This window comes from Carcharodon carcharias, chromosome 3 (assembly GCF_017639515.1).
Source record: "Carcharodon carcharias isolate sCarCar2 chromosome 3, sCarCar2.pri, whole genome shotgun sequence".
NCBI lineage: Eukaryota > Metazoa > Chordata > Chondrichthyes > Lamniformes > Lamnidae > Carcharodon > Carcharodon carcharias.
This window is the reverse complement of record NC_054469.1, coordinates 30,253,482-30,281,277: the sequence shown is the minus strand read 5'-3', so window position 1 is coordinate 30,281,277 and position 27,796 is coordinate 30,253,482. Positions and strand designations below refer to the sequence as shown.

General features: G+C 43.7%; 1 protein-coding gene across 1 annotated transcript in view; it reads right to left on the bottom strand.

Moving 5' to 3' along the window:
• Window positions 1-27,796, bottom strand: part of dpp6a (dipeptidyl-peptidase 6a) — a 1,248,500-nt gene that overhangs the window by 409,112 nt on the left and 811,592 nt on the right. Inside the window, exon 4 of the mRNA XM_041184706.1 lies at window positions 15,328-15,422. Within this exon, the coding sequence (XP_041040640.1) occupies window positions 15,328-15,422 (95 nt within the window). The remainder of the gene's footprint in view (window positions 1-15,327; window positions 15,423-27,796) is intronic.

Genomic DNA, 27,796 nt, shown 5'->3' with positions numbered 1-27,796 from the left:
ACTCCTCCTTTTGCTTCCTGTCCGCATCACTTCCCCACTGTGTTCCAGTGTTGAGGTACATGTGCACATCAATGGCAGTGAAGGTGAATGAAGACTGCAGTGTGATTGACATGTCTTGCCATGCCATTGGATGAAGATTGCCAAACCACCAAGATTATGCAATTGTCAACTGCACACTGACTTCTTCACGTTAAAAGATGACATGCGCAGTCCTCTGCCAGGGACATCATAAAGCCCTACAGTGATGGATGAGTGACGTCGGAGACAAGGCTGGAACCTGGAGGTCTCTAGTCATAAGTCTGCACTGAGGTGGCAGATACCTCATGACTGCTAAACTCTTGGATTTGGGGTGAAGTAGGTTCCTGACAGCAGCATCCACAGCTGAGCAATTCTCTTTAGGGTTCTTTCTGCTCACCTCACTTGTGGAAGGGGCTGGAAAAGGTGCCTCAAATTTAGTCTGTCCCAAACTGTCCCGACTGAGAAACTACACATGGTGGGTCCTCCATTTTTGTGAGTGCAAACACACACAAGTAAAAGAATGTATGAATTTCTGTACCTGTAGTGTGCACACCATTATGGACAATCAAAATGATGAATGTCCTGAAAGGAGAATAGCCATCGTTTCTCAGGTCCTTTCGATGTATAATATCAATGTCACTGCTCTCAGTGAAACTTGACTGCCTGCAGAAAACCAGATTAGAGAGGGAAGAGGAGGATGCACTTTCTTCAGGAAGGGGAAACCAGAGGAAGATTGTGGCATCCATGGAGTTGAGTTTGCCATCAAAAATAGAATCACAGATATACTGACAGAGCTTCCAACTAGCATGAACAAACTCCTCATAACCTTTTGCCTTCAGCTTAGTGGCAACCAATGGGTCACGTTCATCAGTGCTTCTGTTCCCACACTCGATTCTACTCATGAAACCAAAGACCTCTTTTATGCAGATCTGGATTTTGTACTGGCAGCCGTCCCAAAATAGGACAAATTGATTCACCTGAAAGATTTTAATGCCAGAATTGGACGCAACTACACCAAAACAGCGTTCAGCGGGTAGATATCGGGGAATACACTGGTACACCCATCCTTCATTGTCAACACCTACTGCCAGAGAGAAAATAAGAGCCATAGCTAAGGTTTGAAGTCATTAAGGTTCAATATTATGAGATTGCACCCTCAGGAAAGAAGGAATGGGGAAATCAAATGTCATAGGCCTCCTCCTCCTCCTCCTCGCCAAGCATACTGAACATTGGCTCACCATCACAAACACAATCTTTCATCAGAAAGATAAATACAGGACAATGTGGAAACAAGCCCAGTACAAGGACCAGCACATGCTGGACTACGCCATTGTCCGAGCCCAGTGTAAGAAGGATGTACACATTACCTGAGCCATTCAAGGTGCAAACAACTACTGGAAGCACCACATGAGCATCTTGCACCCAAGCACTAAAAATCCTCAAAGAAATCAAGGAGAAGATTTAACATCCACATTCAGGGCTGAGATAGACAGATTTTTGATCAGTAAGGGAATCAAGGGGTATGGGGGAAAGGCAGGAAAGTGGAGTTGAGGATTTTCAGATCAGCCATGATCTCACTGAATGGCAGAGCAGACTTGATGGACCAACTGGTCTGTTTCTGCTCCTAAGTCTTATGGTCTTATGAATCAACAACAACAACTTGCATTTATATATCGCCTTCAATGCGGCAAAAACAGTTTGAGGTGCTTCACAGAAGTGGTCTCAGACAAAACTTGACGTTGAGCCTCAGTGAAATATTACGATGAAAATTTGGATAAAGTCCTCACGTCTCATCACCAACTCAGCTAATCTAGGGAGCTATTCCCTAACGGGCAATATTTTGCACAAAACACACGTTAGGAGTGATCATACGGGTCCTATTCATTAAAGACATGGGGCAGAATTTTTAGGTGAGTGGACTGACGCGATCTTTTTCTTTGTCCTCTCTCTCTTCTAGTCGGCAATTTCCTCAACATTAGCAATGGCTTGTCAATTAATGGCCAGCAACCGTGAAACACGTGCTGGAATACTCAGCACTGCCGGGGTGGGGGTGGGAGAAGGGAGGGCGCTGATGTTAAGCAAAGGCGTGGGCAAGTGCTGAATGAAAGCGCCCTGAAGGCAGAGAGCTGCCTCAGGGAGATGAAGACTTTAAAACAGTTAGATAAAGTTATTTAAAATCAGCATCACAATCAGTGACCTGAATATATACAGGATAAAAATGCTGTCTATAGATTTTTCTTTTTTTATTTTAATAATGGAAACCTCATCCTGCCATTGGATGAGGTTTCATGAAAAATGTAAAGTCCACCTGGAAGATTCACCCATCTGTCAACCATAAGGTTGGATGGACCACGAGAAATCGGAGACAGTTGCAACTTTAATTAAACTAATTGGCCTCTTAATTGTGCAAGGCACGCTTCAGACTTGTGCACGCGCCCGCCCACTGACCGAAATATCATGCAATTTCGTGTCCAAATGGGTTGGGTGCACGCCAGTCCGCCCACCAACCTAAAAACTCAGCTCATGATCACAGCCAGCCAAAGCATGGCATTCCCTTACCATGCTGGTTTTGGCAAACAGACACAGTTGGAGGAAACGTCAGGTTTCTCCAAGTGGATGTATTTAAATTGAGCTGAAATTCCTTCCTGATCCACAGTTATATTGAGACTACAGCATTTTCCCATCCACAGTAACAGGCTTCAAGATCAAGTTTCTGCCTTTCTTTATATTCTGCAATTAGATGAGCTATTTTCAAGAGGTCTTGGAGCTATCTGTGTGTTTAATGAACTGTGACAAATTTATGCCACAAGCTTTGCACCTCACCCCTCATTTCCATAAGCTTGGATAGAATCCATCTGGCCCTGTTTTCTTGCCAAAATTTAAAAAACTCATTTTTTAATTTAGTCATTCATATTTTCCCATGGAATCTGATCTTTCTCCTTCCTCTCCAATGACTGGAAACAAGATGGCACTGTCTCCGGTTGCTGCAGAGCCACTGGCATCTCCACTTAAAAGATGCTCAAAGGATTCTGCCCTTTTTATTTCAGCACAGTCAGGCACTACATGTTGTCCCACGGTATTTTGAGAAGGGAATTCCACACACACACACACACCCACACACACACACACACACACACACACACACACACACACACACACACACCCCCCCCCCCCCCCCCCCCAACCCCCCCCACACTCACCCGCGACCACCTTAAATTCTCTGTTTCTGTTGTTACTGCCACTATCACATTTCAATTTTGGTTTCATAATCCTTGACTTATGAAAAAAACAATTTAAAAAGTTCTCCCCCTGCAATTGGCTCAAGCTGTCAGCAGTAATTTGCCTCCTCAGTGAGGTCTGGGGCAGAAAATTAGTTCAGGCCTCCTGACTGTCATACTTGGTGAGGACTATACTATGGACACATGTTCATATTGAACACATTCGCCAGCCAACCCAAGAGTTTCCAACATTTTCTTTGTCCTCTCTCTCTCTGACTTACTCTTCTAGTCGGCAATTTCCTCAACATTAGCAATGAATAACTTGCAGGAAAGGTCAACATGATTGCTTTCTGCACCCACATGCTAACTTTCTACATTCTTTGTACAAACACACACAAGGTTCAGTGGAGAGCATGCCAGGAGCAGCACCAGGTATACCTAAACATGAGGTGACAACCCGATGAAGCTACAATTCAGGACTATTTGCATGTCAAACAGTGTAAGCAGCATGCAATAGGACACAGCCAAGTGATCCCATAACCAACGGATCCAGGCTTAAACTCTACAGTGCTGCCACATCCAGTTGTGAATGGTGGTGGGCAATTAAACAACTCACTGGAGGAGGAGGCTCCACAAATGTCCCCTTCCTCAATGAGGGAGGAGCCCAGCACATTAGTGCAAAAGATAAGGTTGAAGCATTCCCTGCAATCTTCAGCCAGAAGTGCCGGATAGATGATCCATCTCGGCCTCCTCCAGAGATCCCCAGCATCAGAGATGCCAGTCTTCGACCAATTTGATTCACTCCATGTGACGTCAATAAATGGCTGAAGGCACTCGATACTGCAAAGGTTATGGGCCCTGATAATATTCCGGCAACAGTACTGAAGACTTGTGCTCCAGAATTTGTCGTGCCCCTAGCCAAGCTGTTTGAGTTTAGCTACAACACTCGCACCTGCCCAGCTATTTGGAAAATTGCCCAGGTATGTCCTGCACACAAAATGCAAGACAAATCCAACACAGCCAATTAACACCCCATTGACTACCCTCAATCATCAGTATAGTGAAGGATGGGGTCACCAACAGTGCTATCAAGCTTAGCAATAACCTGCTCACTGACACCCAGTTTGGATTCCTCCAAGATCACTCAACTCCTTACCTCGTTACAGCCTTGGTTCAAACATGGACAAAAGACTTAACTCTAGAGGTGAATTGAGAGTGACTGCCCTTGACATCAAGGCAAACTTTAACTGAATGTGACATCAAGGGGCCCTGGCAAAACAAATCAATGGGAATCAAGGGCAAAACTCTGCACTGGTCAGAGTCATACCTCGCACAAAGGAAGATGGTTATGGTTGTTGGAGGCCATTCATCTCAGTTCCAGGACATCGCTGCAGGAGTTCCTCAGGGTAGTGTCCTCGGCCCAACCATCTTCAGCTGCTTCACCAATGACCTTCCTTCCATTATAAGGTCAGAAGTGGGGATGTTTGCTGATAATTGTACAATGTTCAGCACCATTCAACAGCGAGCCGTTGCTTGTCAGTGCGACACCCAGGGTCTATAGACACCGCCTGTTATTCCTGAAAATGAGTGAGAACCAGTGTCTCCGAAGACTGCGCATGTCTAGGGAACTGGTCGCTCACATCTGCCACCTGCTTAAGGATTTGGTGCCATGAGGACATGGAGGACATCCACTGCCAATGGCCCTGAAAGCGACCTCAGTGCTCAATTACTGTGCCAGTATCTCCTTTCAAGGATCCACAGGTGACCTCTGTGGGACCTCACAAGCCTCCACCCACAAATGCATCCTGAGGTCACGGATGCCATCTTGGCAAGGGCACACAACATTGTGCATTTCGCCTGGGACGAGGACAGCCAGGGTACAAGGGTCATTGGATTCGCCCAGATCTCTGATTTCCCACGGGTTCAGGGTGCAATTGACTGTACTCATGTGGCATCAGATCTCTGTTGCAACACACAGCGCACTACATCAACCGCAAGGGGTTCCATTTGCTGAATGTGCAGCTGATATGTAACCACCAGAAACACATCCTGCAGGTGTTCACACGGTTTCCAGGGAGTGTGCACGACACCTACATCCTCAGTCGGTCACAGATCCCTGAAGTCTTCCAGGGTCAACAGAAGCTGCAGGGATGGCTCCTGGGGGACAAGGGCTACCTGCAGAGACTGTGACTCTTGACACCCATGTGGTGACCTCAGACTGCAGCAGAGCGACAGTATAATGAGGCTCATGCAGCAGCTTGCAACTTGGTGGAGCAGACCATCAGGATGCTGAAAATGAGGCTCCGGCGCCTGGACCGGTCTGGTGGAGCCCTGCAATAAAGTCAACAGAGGGTGTCATGCATCATCCTCGCCTGCTGCACCCTTTACAGCCTGGCACTGCAATGGGGTGAGGAGCTGGCTGAGGAGGAGGTGGAGGAGCTGCATGTCTCCTTTGGTGAGGAGGTCGCTGATGGCGATGAGGGAGAGGAGGTCTTCGGAGGCAATGATGACGAGGATGAGTCCCTCATATTAGCTAGGTGAGGCAGGCACGCTCTGGAGGCCCTCATAGCTGCTAGATTTGTGGAGGATGATGACAACATAGTTTCTCACATCACATCTCTGAACGTTTGACTCCAGTCTGAGTCAGATGACAAGCCTCTGAACTTGTCAGGTCTCAGTTGCTGGAGCTGTAAAGGCAAGCTCGGGAACATCAGGAAAGGATGTCTGCTGCACTTTTCAGGTTGCCACAATTCGTGCAAATCTGGGATGATTTTGCCCTCTGTCTCTTCATCTAAATCGTTAATATAAAATTGAAAATAGCTGAGGACCCAGCACTGACCCTTGTGGCACTTGACTATTCACTGCCTGCCAACTTGAAAAAGCCCAGCTTATGCCTACTCTGTTTTCTATCCGTTAACCAATCCTCTATCCATGTTAATATATTACCCCCAACTCTACAAGCCTATATCTTACCTATTAAACTTTTGTGTGGCACTTTATCGAATGCCTTTTGAAGATCCAGTTGTATTGCATCTATTGGTTCCTCCTTATGCACCCTACTAGTTACATCCTCAAAAAACTCTAACAGATTTGTCAAACAGGATTTCCCTTTAGTAAAACTATGCTGACTGGTTCTAATCATACTATCCTTTTCTAAGTGCATTGTTAAGACTTATTTAATAAAAGGTTCCAACATTTTCCCAACACCTGATGTTAGGATAACTGACCTGTAGTTCCCTGTTTTCTCTCTCCCTCCTTTCTTGAAAAGCTGTGAAACTTTGAGCAACTTCCAATCTAATGGACCATTCCCAAATCTAAGGAATTTGGGAAAATCATTGCACGCCCATTATCTCTGCAGCTATCCCAAACCTGGGGATTTGTCAGATTTTAATCCCTTAAGTATCTTTAAAACTTTATCTCTGCTGATATTAATTTCTGTAATTTCTCTTTAGCCTCTAGGTTATCGTCTATTTCTGGTATGGAACTTGTATCTTCTACTGCGAAGATAGACACAAAATATTTGTTCAATACTTCCACCATTTCCTTGTTCTCTATAATAATTTCTCCTCTGCTTCTAAGTGACCAACATTTACTTTAGCGACTCTCTTCCTTTTTGTAAAAGCTATTACAATCTGTTTTTATATTTCTAACTAGTTTTACTCTTATATCCTATTTTTTCCCTTTTTATCAATATTTTGGTTGCCCTTTGCTGCTTTCTAAAACAAGTTGAGTTCTCAGACTTGCTACTTTTTTTGTAACATTCTAAGCCTCTTCTTTTAACCTAATGCCATCATTAGGTTCCTGAGTGAGCCACGGATGGTTCCACTTGCTGAGTTTTTGTTCTTCGATGGAATGTATTTTTATTGAACATTCTGAATTGTTTCTTTAAATGTTTCCCACTGCTCATTCACTGTCATACCTTTTAGCCCATTTACCAATCAACCTTTCTCAGTGCTCCCTTCATCCCTATGAAATTGTTTTGTTTTAAGTTTAAGATTTTAGTTTTGCGCATGGAATATGTCACTTTCAACTTAACATGGAATCGAATGGTATTATGGTCACGATTTCCCAGTGGATCTTTTACTACAACATTACTAATTAACTCTGCTTCATTACACAATCTTGACCTAAGATAGTATTACCCATAGTTGGTTTTACTACCTACTGTCCCAAGAAACTTCATGAAAATTTTCTATAAACTCATCTTCTAGACCATTCTTGCCAATTTGATTGTCCCAGTCTACATGAAGATTAAAGTCCCCCATAATTTTTACATTTCCTTTGTTAAAGGCTCCAATAATTTCTTGTTTAATACTCTGCCCAATGGTATAACTACTCCTAGGGGCCTATAAACTATCCCCACCAATGTCTTATGACTCTTGCTATTCCTAATTTTCACCCATATAGATTCTATGTCATGATCTTCAGAGGCCCGATCCTTTCTCACTAATGTCCTTACATCCTTTACTATAGGTGCCTCCCCACCTCCTGTGCCATTTTGTCTGTCTTTCCAAAATATTGTGTGCCCTGGAATATTAATTTCCCAACCTTGATCACCTTGTAACCATGGGTGGAATTTTACGCCAGCGGGACTTTATGGTCTTGCCAAAGTCAATGGAGTTTAGAATGGCTTGCTGCATTTTATGGCCTGTGTTCCTGTAATGGCAATTATATCTAAATCATTCATCTCCATTTGAGTCAGTACTTCATCTTTCTTATTGCAGATGCTTTGTGCATTCATTTTTTTTATGTCGATCCCCTATAATGTCCTTATTCGCTGATGCACAAATTTTGTTAAATTCTCCACCCCTTCCTGTTTCACTCTGCTTGTCTTTACCCACATCACTATACTGTTCCAATAGCTCGACTTTTCTCTTTAGATTTCTAAATCTCCCTTCACCCTAACCCTCCCCCAGCTCTGTTTGTTTAATGCCCTTAATCAGAGGAGGTTGTGCTGCTTTTCATTTACTGAAAACGCCTTTCAGAAACATAACTGTAAGTTTCAATGCCAAAAAAATGGAAGGATCACTCCAGTAGAAAGGAAACCTCAACCAACAAAGCTGGTGGTTTGGAATCCATTTTAATGTTGCAATAAACCAAGCATAATTGGACCAAAGCTTAATTAGTAACATTTCTTATTCTTTATGAAACATCATTAGCTAAAATGGCACTTGAGCTAACAGAATCTGGTAGAGTGGAAACGTTTGTGCAAAGTTACATGTGAAACACCAACTGGCTACAAGACAATGCTATAGTTCCAAACTGATTGGCCGACTGATTAGGTCACTTCCTAGCAAAGTTTTTCAAATACTTCGATCTTCAGGACAGTCTTGCATCCATTCTCCAGCAGAGTTAAAATTATGCCTGCCATGTCCTTTCCATTGTTTTAATCAGAGACTTCTTTTGCTGTGGCTTGAAACTAAGCACGTCCCTGGAATCTCTGATTATCCAATCAGAGAGTTCTGGTCAAATGGCCAATCAGGGCACAAAAAGGTGAAACAATTAGTGCAGCGAAAAGCTACCCAATGCCAACGTTTTTTGCGAACTAAAAACTCATGCCGAAGCCAGGCTAAAGATGAGTGGAGATGAAAATTGCCCTGAAGACTGCACAATTATCACAATCGTTTGGTCTACAGAACAAGCAATATTACGCTTTGAGAATATAGACCAAAGTCTATTATTACATTGTTCATAAAAGTACGTATTGTGAACAGTGAAGTAGATTAATTTGAGGTTAAATGTGAATAGCGTTTTTGATAGAACCTTTTGATTGATCTTAGACATTAATGTTTCTCTTTAAGTGTCGGCCATCAACTTTTACTTAATCTGTCACTAAATTGTAATTGTCCACCTATAAAAATATGACAGCTTGATAACACCACTATAAATAATTAACGCCTACTTAATAAAAAGCTATAACAATTTGATAATAATTAACTTGCAGTATTTGGGAAAGCTGTGAATACCAACGCTGACCAACTCATAAAACTTTGATTGATTCTGAAATTTGGAATGCAGCAATAATTTGAAATAAATATGAGTTATATAACACCTCAAAATTTGAGAGTGCCCAAAGGTAAACCCTTTGCCCTGAGTGCCTGTGATGATCATTGATATTATTATAATGCAAATGGGAAAGTAATTAGAATGATGCTGCTCCCACTTCTTTGTCAGCAAGGTTTAAGTATCCCTGAAGTAATCTATCCAACTATCTACACGGTGGATGGATTTACTGGGTATGGCAGTGACCCTGTCCAATGTCTAGAAAGCCATTGGCAACCATTTCTGGGAGCGCCGACAGCATTAAATGTCAGTTAGGCAGACCGCTGTCTGCCGCTGGGGTTTCCGGGGCCTTCCAGGTGAGGAGCCTGCCTCCATGAGCTGCTGACCAATTAGAGGGCTGGCAGATTTTCAGTCCCGGCAGTGGGTACTGCTCTTGTAGGCCCAGAGTAAAGATAGGTGGGGTGGGCTTGCCAGGGCCTGCCTGGTTGGACGAGGAGCTGCGTAGTTTGTATGGCGGGTAGAATAGGGGCTTTCAGTGGTGGGGGGGCAGCCCTTGCTGCTCATGGCATCTTGCCTGATCAGCAGATACCCCCAAACCTGCCAGGAGGCTGCCAATGCTATTTCTATGATCTCCTGTCCAGATGGTTTGGGACACCTCCCCACCATGGTAGAATATTGGTGACCACACAATGTTAATTGTTCACTTAAGACCCTCAATTGGCTCAAAGGTGGGAGGGCCAACCTCAGCTTTCCCCGGTCTGGAATTAATTGGGGTGAGTCAGAAAGGCAACGGGCTCTCTCCCTCGCACCTTCCTGCCTGATAAAATGGCCCCCAATGCCTGCTAGCCCACACCCAATTGTGAGGTATATTTCCAAATATTCAAGCAGTCACACAAGTGAGATTTATCTACAGTTCAAGATGAAGAAAGTACATCTATCATTGCTAAATTAAATATTGTTACAGGGATCACATGTCACAAGGAATGGGTGGTGAAATGGGTTACTGTGCTGGTCTCAAAACTCAGGGGCTTGGCTTCAGGTGCAGCATGTACTGCTGACTTGGAAGCTGCCTGTCACTCTGCTCTGGTTTCACACAGTTTCAAATCCAGTTACCAGTCGGTATGTTGGCAATGGGTGGGGCAGCCAGAAAAAAAGAGCTGCCTGCAACCTGAGACTTCTTTTGCAATTGAACTCAGAACCCATGATGGCCCAATATGGGGTCAGAGTGAAAGGAGTTCGACTTTATTGCATGGCTTCACTGGGACCTGGGAGTCGCTCGATACCAAGGCCTTAACTTTTACGCAGGTGGAGAGCCTCTTCATCTTCATGAAAATGATACAGGAGACCCAAATCCAAAGGTCCTGCCTTCCAACGCAGCCCCCACCATTTTTGCAGGGGGCGGTGCGGGGAGGGGGGAGAGAAGGGGGCCTGTGGTGGACGGCGAAAGGTCAAACTTTGGACATCCGTGGTTCACTGAGGCAGCTGCACATGTTAAAGTGCAGCTGCCTTCAGTTTGATTTGATTTTCACAAAGAAGGAGTGTGAAATATGGCTTTTTCACATTAGACCTGATAGGAGAAGGTCTAAACTTAGCAGAGTTCTTTGCAGAGGTAGGTTATCCTTTTTGAGAGCTAAGGTACACTTTTGGATACGGTTCCATGACACCTTTGGGAGACATCAGGTGCCCTTTGGAAGAGGTAACATGCCTTTTGGAAGAGTCAAGTGCCTTTTGAGATTGTAGACATGAATGTGCGTAAAAAGTGGCTAAACTCATTGGAAAGCTTAAGCTGATTGGAACCGTCAAGCAGTCAGGGCATTTAAATCTCCTGCCCTTTAAATATTTGGAAAAAACTGCAGGGTTGAAAAAAATCAGTGCTTATTATTCTGCTCTGCCTTTTGATATAAGCCTGAGGGCTACCATTACAGGATTCATGATGCATGACTGAACTCACAACCTATCATTATCGCAGGGGTGCTGTCAGTTCACAGTTTGATTGCAAGCTCCAAGTGCAAATATACTCTTTGAAGTGGGACTATGAATACAAATGCTTGTTCTTATTAGGGATTAAAAGGAGTTAAATGTAAGAATGGTTTTTTTTTAATCAATAAGAGTGCTTTTTAAATAGTGATTTCATCAATATATACTTAAGAACTTTATTTAAACTCAGCATGTTCCTGATGTCTGGCCATGGTGAATACTGGGTGAAATGGCATGGGGGATCTAAGGAAAAAGGCATGGATTGGCATGAGTTGGCACTATGGTGGCATAGGGGCTACAAAGGGATATGCAGGTAGGTGGAGGGGCATAGGTTAGCACTGGATAGCATGAGAGGCCGTGGAGTGGTTGGGGGTCCTGAGATGGCATATGTTGGCATGGGTGGGACATGGAGAGTGTATGTGGAGGGGGGGTGAGGGGGTGTGAGGGCTGTTTTTTGTTTCATTCTTTTCTTTCAGCTGGGACAAGGTGTCATTTGTACCAAGGTGCATCTGGCAGCCTCTGTGTCTGCCTACGAACTCTTTCCAGGGGAGACAGACGCAACTCCCATAAAACTCAGCCCCCACCACACCCCACACCCCAGGAAAAAAAAAATCTGCACTTGAGGGGGACTTTTGAAGGAGTTGGACTTGTGGAGCCAGGAGTTCTCCCGACACTGCACACCTGACCCGAGAGCAAAAATTCAGGCCCAAATGTGTAAAAATTGGACATTCCTCAGCGCTGACATTCCTCATCTCGATGAATTGAAAATTCATAATCTTTATTCAGTTCATTGAAGTATCATGAAATAATTATTATTTTAAGTGTCTTTTGTTCAAGATGCTGTCTCGCTAAGATTGAATCATACCATAGAGGAGGGGGCAATCTGGCTCCTTTTCTTTTATTCACTCACAGGGTGTGGGCTTCGCTGGCTGGGCCAGCATTTATTGCCCATCCCTAGTTGTCCTTGAGAAGGTGGTGATGAGCTGCCTTCTTGAACCACTGCAGTCCATGTGGTGTAGGTACACCCACAGTGCTGTTAGGAAGGGAGTTCCAGGATTTTGACCCAGTGACAATGAAAGAATGGCGATATATTTCCAAGTAAAGATGGTGAGTGACTTGGAGGGGAACTTCCAGGCAGTGGTGTTCCCATCTATCTGCTGCCCTTGTCCTTCAAGATGGTAGTGGTCGTGGGTTTGGAAGGTGCCATCGAAGGAGTCTTGGTGAATTCCTGCAATGCATCTTGTAGATGATACACACCGCTGCTATGTGCGTCGGTGGTGGAGGGAGTGAATGTTTGTGAATGTGGAGCCCATCAAGTGGGCTGCTTTGTCCTGGATGGTGTCAAGCTTCTTGAGTGTTGTGGGAGCTGCTTTCATCCAGGCAAGTGAATAGCATTCCATCACACTTCAATTATGATAATGCCATTGAACATCAAGGGGTTTTGGTTGGATTCTCTCTTCTTGGAGATGGTCCTTGAGCCTTTGAAAGAGCTATCCAATTAGTCCAATGCTTCTGCTCTTTCTCCATAGCCCAGCAACAGCTTCAGTAATGCGCTGGAACGAAAGGAACTGGAATTGTTCTCAGAGCAGAGACGGTTAAAGGGAAATTGAATAGAGATGTTCAAGATTATGCAGAGTTTGATGAAGTAGATGGGGAGAAAGTGGCAGGACGATGGGTAACCAGGGAACACAGATTTAAGAAAATTAGCAAAAGAGCCAGAGGAAGATGAGGAGGAAATGTTTTATGCAGTAAGTTATTATGTGGAATGCATGGTCTGAAAGGATGGTGGAAGATGGTTCAATACTAACTTTGAGTAGGAAATTGGATAAATCCTTGCGAGAGAGGAAATTGCAGGGCTATCGAGAAAAAGCAGGGCAGTGGGATGAACTTTTGAAAAGCTGGCACAGACATGATGGACTGAATGGCCTCATAATAAGAAATCAAGGCAGATGAACAAAAAGGAGCATCTTAAACAAGCAAAGGGGTGGAGAGGCGAAGAGGTTTAGGAAAGAAATTCTAGAGCTTCTGACCTTGGAAGATGAAGGCATGGACTCCAATGGTAGAACAATTAAATTTGAGGGTGCTTCTGAGTCCAGAATTAGAGAAGTGCAGGTATCATGGACAGTTGTATATCTGGAGGAGATTACAGAGATAGAGTGGAGCAAGAGGAATTTGCAAACAAGGATGAGAATTTTTAAATGGAGGCAATGCTTAACTGGGAACAAATGTAAGGCTGTGACCATGGGTGTGAGAGGTGAACAAGACTTGGGGCAGAATTTGACGCCTTGCGGGCGGGCACATGTCTGACCCGATTGAGCGTAAAATAGCGTGAGAAGACCTCGGGTGAGTGTCCTGACATCATCCTGCGCTCGCGCGATATTTCGCTTAGCGAGTGCATGCAAAAGTCGGAAGCTTACCCGCCGACAATTAAGAGGGCAACTAAGCCCATTAACGGTGCAATTGTCTTGGACCTTTTTGTGGCCCCTTCAACCTTATGGTTGGCGGACAGGCGAATCGGCCAGGCGGTCTCTGCATTTTTCAAGAAACCTCATCCAAGGGTGGGGTGAGGTTTCCGTTATTAAATAAATAAAAATAGACATCTGTGGACAGCATTTTTATCATCTATATGATCAGGTACCTAATTGTGATGCTTCGACATTTCTTTTCTGATTTTCAAAACTTTATTTCATGGTTTTCAGATATGCACCTCCCTGAGGAAGCTCTCTGTCTTCAGGGAGATTTCTCTCAGCGCTCGCCCGTGCTCTTGTTGATATCATCGCCCGTCCTCCTCCCAACCCCACCCAGCCATTAATTGGCCTGCCAAGGGCTGATTGCGGTTGGTGGTCCATTTCCCAGCCGATCCGGGGTCTGTCGATTGCGCCCGCCCTCTGAGCAGTTCATTACCTGTGCATTAGGATATGACGAGCAGAGCTTTGGATGACATTAGGTTTATGGACATATGAACATATGAATTAGGAGCAGGAGTAGGAGCAGGAATGCCACTCGGCCTCTCAAGCCTGCTTTGCCATTCAATAAGTTCATGGCTAATCTGATTGTAACCTTGACTCCACATTCCTGCCTTCCCCCAATAATCTTTCACCCCCTTGTTAATCAAGAATCTATCTAGCTCTGTCTTAAAAATATCCAATGGCCCAGCCTCCACTGCCTTTTGAGGAAGAGAGTTCCAAAGGTTCACAACCCTCTGGGAGAAAAAATTTCTCTTCTTCTCTGTCTTAAATGAGCAGCCTCTTATTTTTAAACAGCGACCCCGAGTTCTAGATTCTCCCACAAGAGGAAACATCCACCCTCTCAAGACACCACAGGATCTTAAAGGTTTCAATTAAGTCGCCTTTTACTTTTCAATGGAGGGAGAATGTGGGAGGCCAGCCAGCAGTACAATAGAATAATAAAGTCTAAAGGTAGCCAAGTCATGGGTGAGGCTTTCAGCAGCAGATGAGCTGAGGCTGATACAGTTGGGCAACATTACGAAGATGAGCCTCGTCTCATATGTGTCAAAAAGTTCAAACAGAAACTTGAGCAAGCAATTTAGACTGACTTAAAAGATCCTGTGGCTGTATCTGAAAAGGAGCAGGGCACTATCCCAGTGCCTTGATCAACATTCTTCCTTCAACCAATGCCACCAAAACAGCTCATTCATCCAATTTTTGTCTGTGGGATCTTAACGTTGCTAATTTGGCTGACATACTTGCCTACACAACAGGTTTAAAGCACATTGAGGCATTCTAAGAATATACAAAGGCAAGCATTCTTCTTTTCTCACTGTGTTGATGGGTTTGCTACAATTGCCATACACAGGAAATTATCCTTCTTCAAGTACACAGAAGCTGTAACTGAACGCCTACACTTCAACTTTTTGATCACTGAAAGCAAAACAAAACCGAGTGCCTAGGGTGCACTGAAAATACACACTAATTATTCATCAAAATGTCACGCTGTTATAAAACAAAGCTTCACTTTTTTAACAATCACTTATTGCACTTTTGTGAAACCTTGAAATGATTTGTTTATAGTGCGTCCCAACAGTAATTTCACGCTTTGTGCTCTATTTTTCTGGCATGATTTCTAGATGAAAGGTCAAAGAAATGCTTACAAATTTCTGGTTTGTCATCAGGAGTGTCATTTCCATGGTTTCAACATTCAGCCTCTCCAGATTTCCATCCGAGGTGCGATACAGCAGTTCATTATCTGCGCATAAACAGAAAGAAAATGAAGCGAATGGGCAGAGCCAGGTAGATTCTGCTCTTTCTGCTTAAGGACGGAAACATACTTGGGATGAAATTGGACATGGGCAGGTTTAGAAAGCGGTTGATTTTGCATCCAAAGCTAGCTGTAAGTCCCATGCAAAAGAAAAGCTTACATTTATATAGCATCTTTCATGATCTCAGAACCTCCCTAAACAGTTTACAAGTAATTTAGTACTTTTGAAGTGCACTGTTGCTCCCATAAATAGCTACGTGTTCATGAACACATAAGATGTTTTTAGTGACGTGGGTTGAGGGATAAATATTGGTCAGGGGAGAACTGTCCGGGGAGAATTCTCCCACTCTTAGGGCAGAATTTAATCTTGGCAATGGGGAGCGCTGGTTGGAGAGCCAGCGGGAGTCCCTCATCACTTCCGTTGGGGAAGGCCCACGAGAACACAAAAAATAGGAGCAGGAGTAGATCATTTGGCCCATCGAGCCTGCTCTGCCATTCAATGCGATCATGGATGATCTTGGGTTTCAATTCCACTTCCTTACCCACTCCCCAAATCCCTTGATTCCCCAAGAGACCAAAAATCTGACTATCCCAGCCATAAATGGTTTCAACGATGGAACATCCACAATACTGTGTGGTAGAGAATTCCAAAGATTCACACACTGTGAGTGAACTAATTTCTTCTCATCTCAGTCCTAAATGATTGGCCCCTTATCCTGAGACTGTGTCCCCATGTTTTAGATTCCCTGACCAGCAGAAACAATCTCTCAGTGTCCACCGTATCAAGCCCCTTCAGAATCTTGTAGGTTTCAATAACATCACCTCTCATTCTTTCTCATTCTTCTAAATTCCAGAGAATATAGACCCAATTTACTCAGCCTCTTATCATAGGCCAACCCCTTCATCCTAATTTAGTGAACCTTTGCTTTACACTCCAATGCAAAAGTGTACTTAAATGCGGAGACCAAACTGCGCACAGTACTCTAGCTACAGTCTCATCAAAACCCTGAACAATGTAGCAGAGTGGCCAACATGCCATTTAATTTCCTAACTGCTTGAAGTACTTGCATGCTAACTTTCTAGATTCCTTGTATGAGCGTACCGAAGTCTCTTTGAACATCAGCACTTGCAAGTTGAGGTATGATGTTATATAGTGGAGTTTAATGATTATACACAATGGCAATGCATTGGAGCTATGGAAATCTGTGGTTGAATTTGCTTTTACCTGCACTCATATTAAGAATTTTGACAATTATGTTTTAAAGCAAGATTGGAAAAACAAATGAAAGCCCCCACCAAGAAGCCGTTTTCGAAATCATTGGAGAAAAGCATTTTGAACTGAGACTTGAATGGTTTCTAACTGGGGTTGTTGGGAATTTTCCCATGCCTTGCTTTGAACAAATGTTAAAGCTGAAGTAATTCTTTCCTATCTTGAACTACTGCATGCTAACATTGCAAAGCACTCTGAGGAAATTCTTCTGTCTGCTATTTTAGTAGAAGCAATAGCCTATTTATGCAGTATAATTTATACAGTATATTAGCAATACATGCTACGCTGTCTGACTTTTACTAAGCAGTGGAGCTCTCTGAAGATGCTACATGAATACAAGATTAAAGTACAAGAATTAGTAGTCTGATGACTGCAAATCACCCATACTAGCAAGTGACAATTTAATGACAAGGTCTTTAAAAGCATCAGATGATAAAAAAAAAATCCATGAGTTAAATGAAGTCTTATAATGAACAAATCAGAAACGCTGATCCTCATTTATTACAAATAAAGTCACTGGAATTAAAACTCAGTTGAATTTCCAGACACATGATGTAATCTTGTTTTATGCAACACAAGAAAACTCAAGGTCAAGGAAAAGCCAGTCAGCCCACTGAAGCTTGATGCTTTAAACTTCCAACTCTCCCAGACCAGCATCCAATTGCCTTTTGGACCTCCCGAAAAGTCTGTCCCTCTACTATCCTGCATGCTAGATCAATCCAAGAGTTTATCACCCTCTGTATGAAAACGTTCCTTCCATTTCCTATTATGAATTTACCCTTTGCCAACCCAGATTTAGCAATTCTAGTGATATAATATCTTGGTTCCACTTTTTATTTGCGCTCCTTATTTGAGAATGGAATCTGGGTTCTTAAAAAAATTCCTATTTGAGAAGTCCCACCCCTGCCACTACAGGCAATATTTGTTATAGATTATCTGTCTCTCCCTGGTCAGGCCTGTATAAACGTTCCTTGCTAGTTATCATGCACTTAATTAAAAGCGTACAGTAGTGCAGTGATTAGTAACCCAGTTAACAGTCAGCTGCTGGCTGCTTCAGAGTAGGTACTGTCATGAAGCTATTAATTTATATATTTTGGAAAATATTTTTCTTTTAAAATAGAGGTTTTGTCTGTGGATCTGTCTTAATTAGATTAAAACCAGCTAGTCTGGGTGCTTTGATATGTACTAGTTTTGAAATGTAAACAGAGAGGTAGAGTGCGTTTACATTTTTTTAAATAGAGCATTCAAGAAATGGGGTGAAAACTAGCATCTGTCTAGCAGATACCAAGCAATATGTTTATATTAATAATAAAATTAGTACAATGAAAGGGGTTTTATTGTTAGAAGAGGCTGGTAACACAATAAGAATTTACATTCAATGGGCGGTGGTAGGTATAACTTCAGCAGTTTTCGGGTGTGCAGAGCAGAGGCAATGTGAGATCAAAAGGCAGCTCTAAGCCTCCAACTGTCACCACAGGAACCAGAGTGAAAAGAACCTCATTTTGAATTTTTACGGGTGAAAATGCTTTGTCTGGTATCTGGTTAAGTGTATGGGTTGCTGTTGCCTTAATGGAGATTAGTTTGGGAATTTGTTAAAGGCTATGATAGTAGTAATTTGTAGCCATGTGTATATATATTTTAACCTGTGTAAATTAATAAAAGATTTCACTTAGTTTAATGTAAAACCTCAAGAACTGATGGTCTGATTCCTGAATTTAATGTCGCACCTCAAACATAACACTTAAAATTATAGGTTATGACTGTTAATTAAAGTTTCCCTCTGGGTTTTTTTAATAATTCCGCTTTACCAACTGCATCAGTCATAACAGTACATAAATGGGCAATTTTAAATTCCCACCTAACTGGTTTCAGGCAGACAGGTGGGATCAAAATTGCTCACCATATGTTTTTCACCACAAGGACCATAGCAGCAGCTGCCTCTGCAAATACTTCAGCTCATCTGCTCACGAAACACTTTTCACCTTCAGATTCACTGCATTGCCCACCCCCCCCACCCCCCCCCCCCCCCCCCACAACCGCCCCATCCTCCACCCTCCTCAGTTTTCAGTTCATCCAAAAAACCGTTCCTTGTACCCCAGCCTAAGTCAGGTTCTTCAGGAGAGGAGGGAAACAAAAACCTGGAAAATAAAATCTGCATCCTGTAGCTATTTGTGCTGTTTACCCAAAAAACTGTGCATTTGCTGACCTACATTGGCTCGTAGCCCCCTATGCCTCCAATTTAAAACTCACATCCTTCTGTTTCAATCCCTTCTTGGTCTTACCCTCCCAATCTCTATAACTTCCTGCATTCAGTCCTACGGCCTCCCAACAAACTGTCAATTGTCCTACTGTGGCTGACACCTGTGTGTCAGGAACTTAAATACGCTGGATCTCATTTCTGGGAAAGTCAACCACAGCAGTACTCCCTTGACCAAAATTGGCCCGGAGTTAAAGTTAGGCTTATGGGGCCAGAGGTTCAGGATTAAGTTGTGGTAGTAATTATAGTTTGGGGGAAGGTAGGGTTGTAGCTTTAAGAATAATCCTGTGTTGTAAGATCACATGATCTGCGTAAACCAAAGAAGGCGAGTTGAATTTTGGCCTGTATTGCTAGGGAATTGGAGTTTAAAAATAAGGAAGCCTTGTAAAAACTGTACAGGGTAGTTAGTGAGGCCGCACCTGTAATACTGTGTACAGTTTTGATCCCCATATTTAAGAAAGAATATACTGGCATTGGAGGCCATTCAAAAGAGATTCACTAGGCTGATTCCTGAGATGAAGGGGTTGACTTATTAAGAACAGCTAAACAGGTTCATTAGAGTTTAGAAGAATGAGGGGTGATCTTACTGAAACTTACAAGATTCTGAGGGGGCTTGACAGGGTAGATATTGAGAAGATGTTTCCACTTGTGGGGGAATCTCGAACTAGGGGACATAATTACAGAACAAGAGGACACTCATTTAAAACTGAGATACAAAGGAATTTCTTCTCTCAGAGGGTAGTGAATGTCTGGAATTCTGGAATTCCATACCTCAGAGAGTTGTGGAGGCTAGATCACTGAAAGTATATAAAGAGGGGGTAGATAGATTTTTGAAGTATCAGGGAGTTGAGGGTTATGAGGAGCTGGCACAAAAGAGAAGGTGAGGCCTGGGGCAGATCAGCCATGATCTTTATGAATGGTGGGACAGGCTTGAGGCTGCCTACTCCTGCTCCTATTTCTCATGTTCTTATGTGTTAACAGCGCAGGAAATCTCTACAGAGGAGTTCTTCTTGAGTCATGGAGTTTGGTGCACGTGTGTAGTTGTTGCTGCTGTCTTGTAAATAAAGTTAAATGTTTCTACTAAGAAAAGCTGACTATAGATCAACTCTATAACAAACTGGCGATGAGGATAAATCAGGTTCAGTGATGTACCTCACCCAGCGATTGTGAATACCTAAGCTGCTTAAAAATAAAAGAAGATACACTCATCCGAAATGCCACAGTTGGGCAGAATCAATCTCTTTGATTTCTCAATATATAGAACGTCTTGCGTTTCTTTTTTCAAGCAAGCAAAATCAGAGGGGAGGAAAAGAAGACACTGATTCTCCTGAATATTTGTGGGAGCAAGACCTACAGTTTAATTTGAAGCTTGATGTCCCCCAGTGCCCCAGATTAGAAGACTTTCAATGAATTAGGAGACTTCATTAAAGGACATTTTCACCCAAGCCCTCAGTCACAATGCAGAGGCTCATGTTCAATTCATGGAATAGAGCCCCGGGGAACGGGTGAGACAGTTGCTACCTACGTGGCAAAATTTAAACAACTATCATAATATTGTGATTTCAGTGAAACCCTGAATAAAATGCTCAAAGATCATTTCGTATGTGGCATGAGGGAAGACACTATTCCACGAAGATTGCTGGCTGAAGAGAATCTTGATTTTAAAGAAAGTGTTATAAATAGCGCTGGTAATGGAAAGCGCTGTAAGCGACTCACACACAATTCAAGGGGCGCCAAATGGCACCGTTCTCCTAGTTGGGTGGGAACAATCAGCCAAAGGTGGTGGGAAAAGCTGGGACTCTGCTGCGAAGCGGGAAACAGCCCCGCTAGCCAAAAAATTAGAGGAAACAGCTTAGCAATTAAGTCAAAAAATAGCTTTCATTGACATGGAAACAATGAATCAGTCTTCTAGTGATTGGCAATTTAAAAATGCAGAGTGTTGCTTTCATCACAGAAGTGGACACATAATGAGAAAGTGCAAAGCGTGATTTAAACAGGCCTCCAAACAACAAAGTCCAATGAAGTCTAGAGTGTAGAGGAGCTAGAAACAACCAATTCTGACATTTATTCATTATTCAACATGAAAGTGGGGAAGACAGAGCCAATAATTGTTACAGCGCAAGGAAATAGTAAACCATTAAAAATGGAGGTAGACACAGGTGCTTCTACCACCGTAATAGGAGTACACACTTTCAGATATTTAAATAAAGGTGACCAACAATTAAATTTAGAACAAATATCTGCCAAGTTAAAAATGTACACAGGTGAAGAAATCCAAGTAAATGGTATCACCAGAGCAACTGTTCATTATAGACACCAGTCAGCACAGCTCCCAATGATTGTGGTAGAAGGTAAAGGGCCAAGCCTTCTAGGGTATGATTGGTTGAAGGAGATTAAATTAAACAGGTCCAAAATCTTCCAGTTGTTGGGCAGGTGGACTACCAAACTAACTGCTAAAAAAAATGACACCGTCTTCAAGGATGAACTGGAAAAAATCGAAGGCCTACAGGCCAAGGTTTATGTGGACCCAGAAGCAACCCCTTGCTTCTTGAAAGCAAGACCAGTGCCATACGCTCTGAGAGAGAAGGATGAGGCTAAACTGAACCAGCTAGAGAGGCTGAGTGTCATAAAAGCAGTTTAGTTCTCAGAGTGGGCAGCAGCCATAGTCCCTGTTCTGAAACCAGTAAGGGATTTTTTTTCAACCAGAGGCATGTCAGGGTAGCTCATTCCTGTGTTATGTACCACCTGCAACATGTGGGAAGTCCTAGAATCACCTTGCGCTCTGACCGACCACGTGTGCAGGAAGTGCCACCAGCTGCACCTACTTGAGCCCTGTGTTTCAGAGCTTGAGCGGCAGCTGGAGGCACTGAGGGCATCTGTGAGGCTGAGAGTTTCCTGGATAGCACATTTTTAGGCATGGTCACCCCACAGGAAGTGCAGTGAGAAAGGGAATGAGTGACCATCAGTCAGAAGAAAGGTGTCAGGCAGGTAGTCAGGAAATCGCCAGGGTGCATATCGCTCAAGAACCATTTTTCTGTGTTGGAAAACGGTGAGAGTGACGGTTCCTCTGGGGAGTGCAGCCATGCTCATGGCACTATGAGTAGCTCAGCTGCACGGTGGAGGAGGATAAAGAGGGGAAGAGCAATAGCAGTACGAGACTCGATTGTAAGGGGAACAGACAGGCATTTCTGCGGCCGTAGAGGTGACTTCAGGATGATATGTTGCCTCCCTGGCGCCAGGGTCAAGGATGTCACTGAACGGCTGCAGGGCATTCTAAAGGGGAAGGTTAAACAGACAGAGACCGTGGTACATATTGGTACCAATGACATAGGTAGAAAGAGGGATGAGGTCCTGCAAGCAGAATTTAGGGAGCTAGGAAGCAGATTAAAAAACAGGACCTCAAAGGTAGTAATCTCTGGATTACTTCCAGTGCCACACGCTAGTGAGTATAGAAATAGGAGGTTAGTCCAGATGAATGCACGGCAGGACAGATGGTGCAGGAGGGAGGGCTTTAGATTCCTGGGGCATTGGGACCGCTTCTGGGGGCGGTGGGACGTGTACAAGGTGAACGGGTTGCACCTGAACTGGAATGGGATGACATCCTTGCGGGAAGATTTGCTAGTGCTGTTGGGGAGGGTTTAAACTAACTTGGCAGGGGGATGGGATCCTGAAAGGAGATTCAGCAGGGGGAGATGCACAGCCAAAATTAGAAGAGAGAGTGAGTCTGGAAAGCATAGAAAATAAGGCACAAGGGAGTTTAACAAAGTTGGATGGTATTTATTTTAATGCAAGGAATCTGACGAATAAGGCAGGTGAGTTGAGGGCACAAATTGACACATGGAAGTGTGATGTCATTGCTGTCGCAGAGACATGGTTAAGAGAGGGGCAGGATTGGCAGCTCAATATTCCAGGATATGGGGTCTTCAGGCGAGACAGGGAAGGAGGTAAAAGAGGAGGGGTATTGCAATATTGATCAAGGAATCAATTCCAGCTATAAGGAGGGATGACATCTTAGAAGGTTCCTCAAATGAAGCGATATGGGTAGAACTGAAAAACAAAAAAGGAGCAATCACATTGCTGGGTGTGTACTCTTGGCCTCCAAACAGTCCGAGAGAAATAAAGAGCAGAAATGTAGGCAAATTTCAGAGAAGTGTAAAAATAATAGGGTAGTAATAGTGGGGGATTTCAACTTCCCAGCATTAACTGGGTTAGTCATAGTGTGATAGGTTTAGAGGGAGCAGAATCCTTAAAATGCATCCAGCAGAGCTATTTTAAGCCAGTATGTAGAAGGTCCTAGAAGACAGGGGGCGGTCCTGGACTTAATTTTAGGGAATGAAGCCGGGCAATTGGTAGAGGTATCAGTGGGGGAGCGTTTTGTAGATAGTGATCATTACTCTGTTAAATTCAAGGGTGTTATAGCAAAGGACAAGGATGGGTCAGAAATCAGAGTTCTAAACAGAGGTCTAAACACATGGAAGTGTGATGTCATTGCTGTCGCAGAGACATGGTTAAGAGAGGGGCAGGATTGGCAGCTCAATATTCCAGGATATGGGGTCTTCAGGCGAGACAGGGAAGGTGGTAAAAGAGGAGGTGTATTGCAATATTGGAGAAGGCCAATTTTAATAAGATCAGATATGATTTGGCCAGGGTGGACTGGGAGCAGCTACATTTAGGTAAATCTGCATCAGAGCAGTGGGACTCATTCAAGAAGGAAATAAGGAGAGTACAGGGCCAACATATTCCAGTAAAGACAAAGGGTGGGACCAACAAATCCAGGGAACCCTGGATGTCGAAGGATATACAAGATTGGATAAAGAAAAAAAGGAGGCTCATGGCAGATACCAAGGGCTCAAAACAGCAGAAGCCCATGAGGAGTATAGAATGTGTGGAGGGGGGACTTAAAAAGGAAATTAGGAGAGCAAAATGGGGGCATGAAAAAATATTGGCAGATAAAATAAATCCAAAGTTATTTTACAAGTACATTAAGAGTAAGGGGATAACTAGGGAAAGAGTAGGTCCCATTAAGGACCATAGTGGTAATTTGTGTGAGGAGCCAGAAGACATAGGTAGGGTTCTAGATGAATACTTTGTCGGTGTTCACAAGTGAGAGAGACGATGTGGGTATGGAAATCAGGCAGAAGGACTGTGATATAATTAAAGAAATTAGCATAGAATGGGAGGAAGTTCTAAGTGGTCTGGCAGGCTTAAAAGTAGATAAATCTCCAGTACCGAATGAAATGTATCCCAGGCTGTTGAGTGAGGCAAGGGAGGAGATAGCAGGGGTGTTGGCAATAATTTTTAATACCTCTCTGGTCTAGCAGAGGTGCCAGAGGACTGGAGGACAGCCAATGTGGTACCATTATTCAAGAAGGGAGGAAGGGATAAACCAGGGAACTACAGGCCAGTCAGTCTAACCTCAGTGGTGGGGGAAACTATTGGAAGCAATTCTGAGGGACACAACTCTCTTTGGAGAGGCATGAATTAATCAAGGACAGTTAGCATGGTTTTGTTAAAGGGAGGTCATGTCTGACCAATGTGATTGAATTTTTCGAAGAGGTGACCAGTTGTGCAAATGAGGGCAAAGCATTTGACGTAGTCTGCTTGGACTTCAGCAAGGCTTTTGATAAGGTCCCACATGAGAGACTGATAAGGAAGGTAAGAGCCCACGGGATCCAAGGCAATTTGGCACATTGGATCCAGAATTGGCTGAGTGGCAAGGAGCAGAGGGTGATGGTCGAGGGATGTTTGTGTGACTGGATGCCTATGTCCAGTGGGTTCCACAGGGATTGGTGTTGGGTCTCTTGCTGTTTGTACTATATGTAAATGATTTAGACTTGAATGTAGGAAGGTTGATCAATAAGTTCGCGGATGGCATGAACATTGATGGGATGGTAAATAGTGAGGAGGATAGCCTTAGATTACAGGAGGATATAGACGGGCTGGTCAGATGGGCTGATCAGTGGCAAATGGAATTTAATCTGGATAAGTGTGAGATGATGCACTTGGGCAGGACAAACAAAGCATGGGAATACATGATGAATGGTAGGACCCTGGGAAGGACCGAGGATCAGAGGGACTTTGGTATGCATGTCCACCAGTCCCTTAAGGTAGCGGGACAGGCAGATATGGTGGTTAAGAAGGCATATGGGATACTTGCCTTTAATAGCCGTGGCATAGAATATAAGAGCAAGGGGGTTATGCTGGAACTGTATAAAACACAGTTTAGACCACAGCTAGAGTATTGCGTGCAGTTCTGGAATCTGTATTATAGGAAGGATTTGATTGCATTAGAGAGAGTGCAGAGGAGATGTTGCCTGAGTTGGAGAGTTTTTGTTATGTGGAGAGATTGGATAGACTGGGGTTATTTTCCTTGGAGCAGGGGAGATTGAGTGGGGACATGATTGGGCTGTATAAAACTATGAGAGGCATAGATAGGGTAGACAGGAAGGAACTTTTCCTCTTGGTGGAGGGATCAATAACCAAGGGGCATTGATTTAAAGTAGGGGCAGGAGGTTTAGAGGGGATGTGAGGAAGAATTTTTTCACCCAGGGGGTGGTGGGAATCTGGAACTCACTGCCTGAAAGGGTGTTAGAAGCAGAAACTCTCATAACATTTAAGACGTATTTGGATGTGCAGTTGCATTGCCATGGCATACAAAGCTATGGGCCTAGTGCTAGAAAGTAGGATTAGAATAGTTAGGTACTTGTTTGACCGGCGCACACTCGATGGGCCAAAGGGCCTTTTTCTGTGCTGTAGACCTCTATGACTCTATGACAGACCAGACCATCTGGGTCCCTGTGGGGACTATAAACTAACGATCAACTGAGCAGCCAAACTAAACAGGTACCCTATTCCCAAGATTCAAGACCTATATGCCAAACCAGCAGGAGGGCCAATGTATGCAAAGCTTGACATGCATATCAGCAACTGGAGCTGGATGATGCCTCCCGGGAATTCGTAACCATAAATACCCACAAAGGTTACGCCAATATACATGCCCGCCCTTTGGTGTTTCCTCGGCCTGTGCCATTTTTCAGATGACAATGGAAAGCTTACCTCAGGGCCTACCTCAGGTTGTGGTCTACATGGACGATGTGGTCAACTTGGATTCATCGATTATAGATGCTCATTTCAAGTGGTTAGATGTTTTACGAGGTAAAGTCACCAATGTCTGGTGCTACTATAGAAAATCTACATCAGAGCTTCACCAATCCACGGATTGCCAGAGGTAATCGCCTCAGATAATGATACGGCATTTACGAGTACTGAGTTTCAATGATTTTATGAGCCTCAGCGGTATCAACCACGTGAAGACTGCACTGTACCATCCGTCATCAAACAGACTGGAGGAAAGTCCTTTAAAGGCAGGAATGAGAAAGCTAACAGGTGATTCGTTGGAGACCAAACTTGCTTGTTTTCTATTTCACTACAGAACGACCACCCCCATACGACAACAGGAGCAACACCTGCAGAATTACTGATGAGGCACCGTCTTCGGACAAGCCTGATACTCCCAATTTGGAGAGGAAGGTGGAGAAAAGTCAACAGAACCAAAAGGCCAATTTACTGTTGGAGAAGTAATAAAGAATTTTGGTGGAGGACCGAAGTCATTACCTAGTAAAGTGAGTTCTATGACCGGACCATTTCATACCACATGGATGTGGAGGGCCAGGTCACCCATAAGCATGTGGATCATTTAAGAAAAAGTGAGATACCCCAACAAAATGGTGTTCCACCTGAAACTTTTTATCCATTTATTTATTGTTTTATCCCCACCTTTTATCCTATTTTCAACTGTTTTCCCCACACCCTCCCCTCTCCCCATCCCACTCCCACAGGGGCCATCTGTCACTTGTTCATGTTGTTCTTTTCAGAGTGCTTACCCCTGTCCTGCTATTATCACATTCTGCTTTTTTACCTTTAGGCCACTATCGGCACCTCCTTTAGCCCTTACAGCTACCATTAACACCCTCTTTGTTCTTTTGTTCATGACATCTTTGTCAATCTCTCCAATGCCCCGCCTATCGCTGGCCTTCTATCCAGCTTCACCTGCTTCACCCCCCATAAACAGTATAAATTTCAGCACATTTTTACTTCTTTTTAGCTCTGAAGAAGAGTCATACGGACTCAAAACGTTAACTGTTCTTCTCTCCACAGTTGCTGTTAGACCTGCTGAGTTTTTCCACAATTTTCTGTTTTTGTTGGATATAGTCAGTCTTTGTAATGGAGACGAGATAGGCATGACACAGGGACAGGAGACAGATTAACTGGATAATCTGCCAAAGAGGTGGTGGAGACACAATGGTTCAAATGGTCTCCATGTTTGCTGTGTTACTATATGATTCTATGTTCAGTGTGTAGTTGGAAAACACATTGAGGCTGCAAAGTGTCTAGTTTAGCCCAAAACAGTAGCTGGAGGTGGGGTAAATGTCATGGCATGGATACAGAGTAGGGGGTAAAGACAATAGCTTTGGTGTACCTATTTCTTTACTGGTGGAAAGTATGGCTCATTCAAGGCTGGGTGTCAGACAAGCTGTCTGAAAACACAACAGCAATGGAGTGGTAAAGCTGGGTGTACGCAGCATATTTTTTGGAAGATAACCTCATCTATGTGACTGATGCTGTCAGGTGGCCGATGTATTGAGAAACAGAAGGGGCCAATTACATAGCTGCCCTGGCTACAATTGATAGGCAAGAGTTGAACCATATGAAGACAGATCCATGGGGTTGAGGTATGGAGCGTAGGCACTGGGGGGAAATGGTTGACCATGTTAATGGTTGCAGAAAGGTTGAGGAAGTCAAAGAGGGATAATGCACCAGGGTCACAGTCAGAGA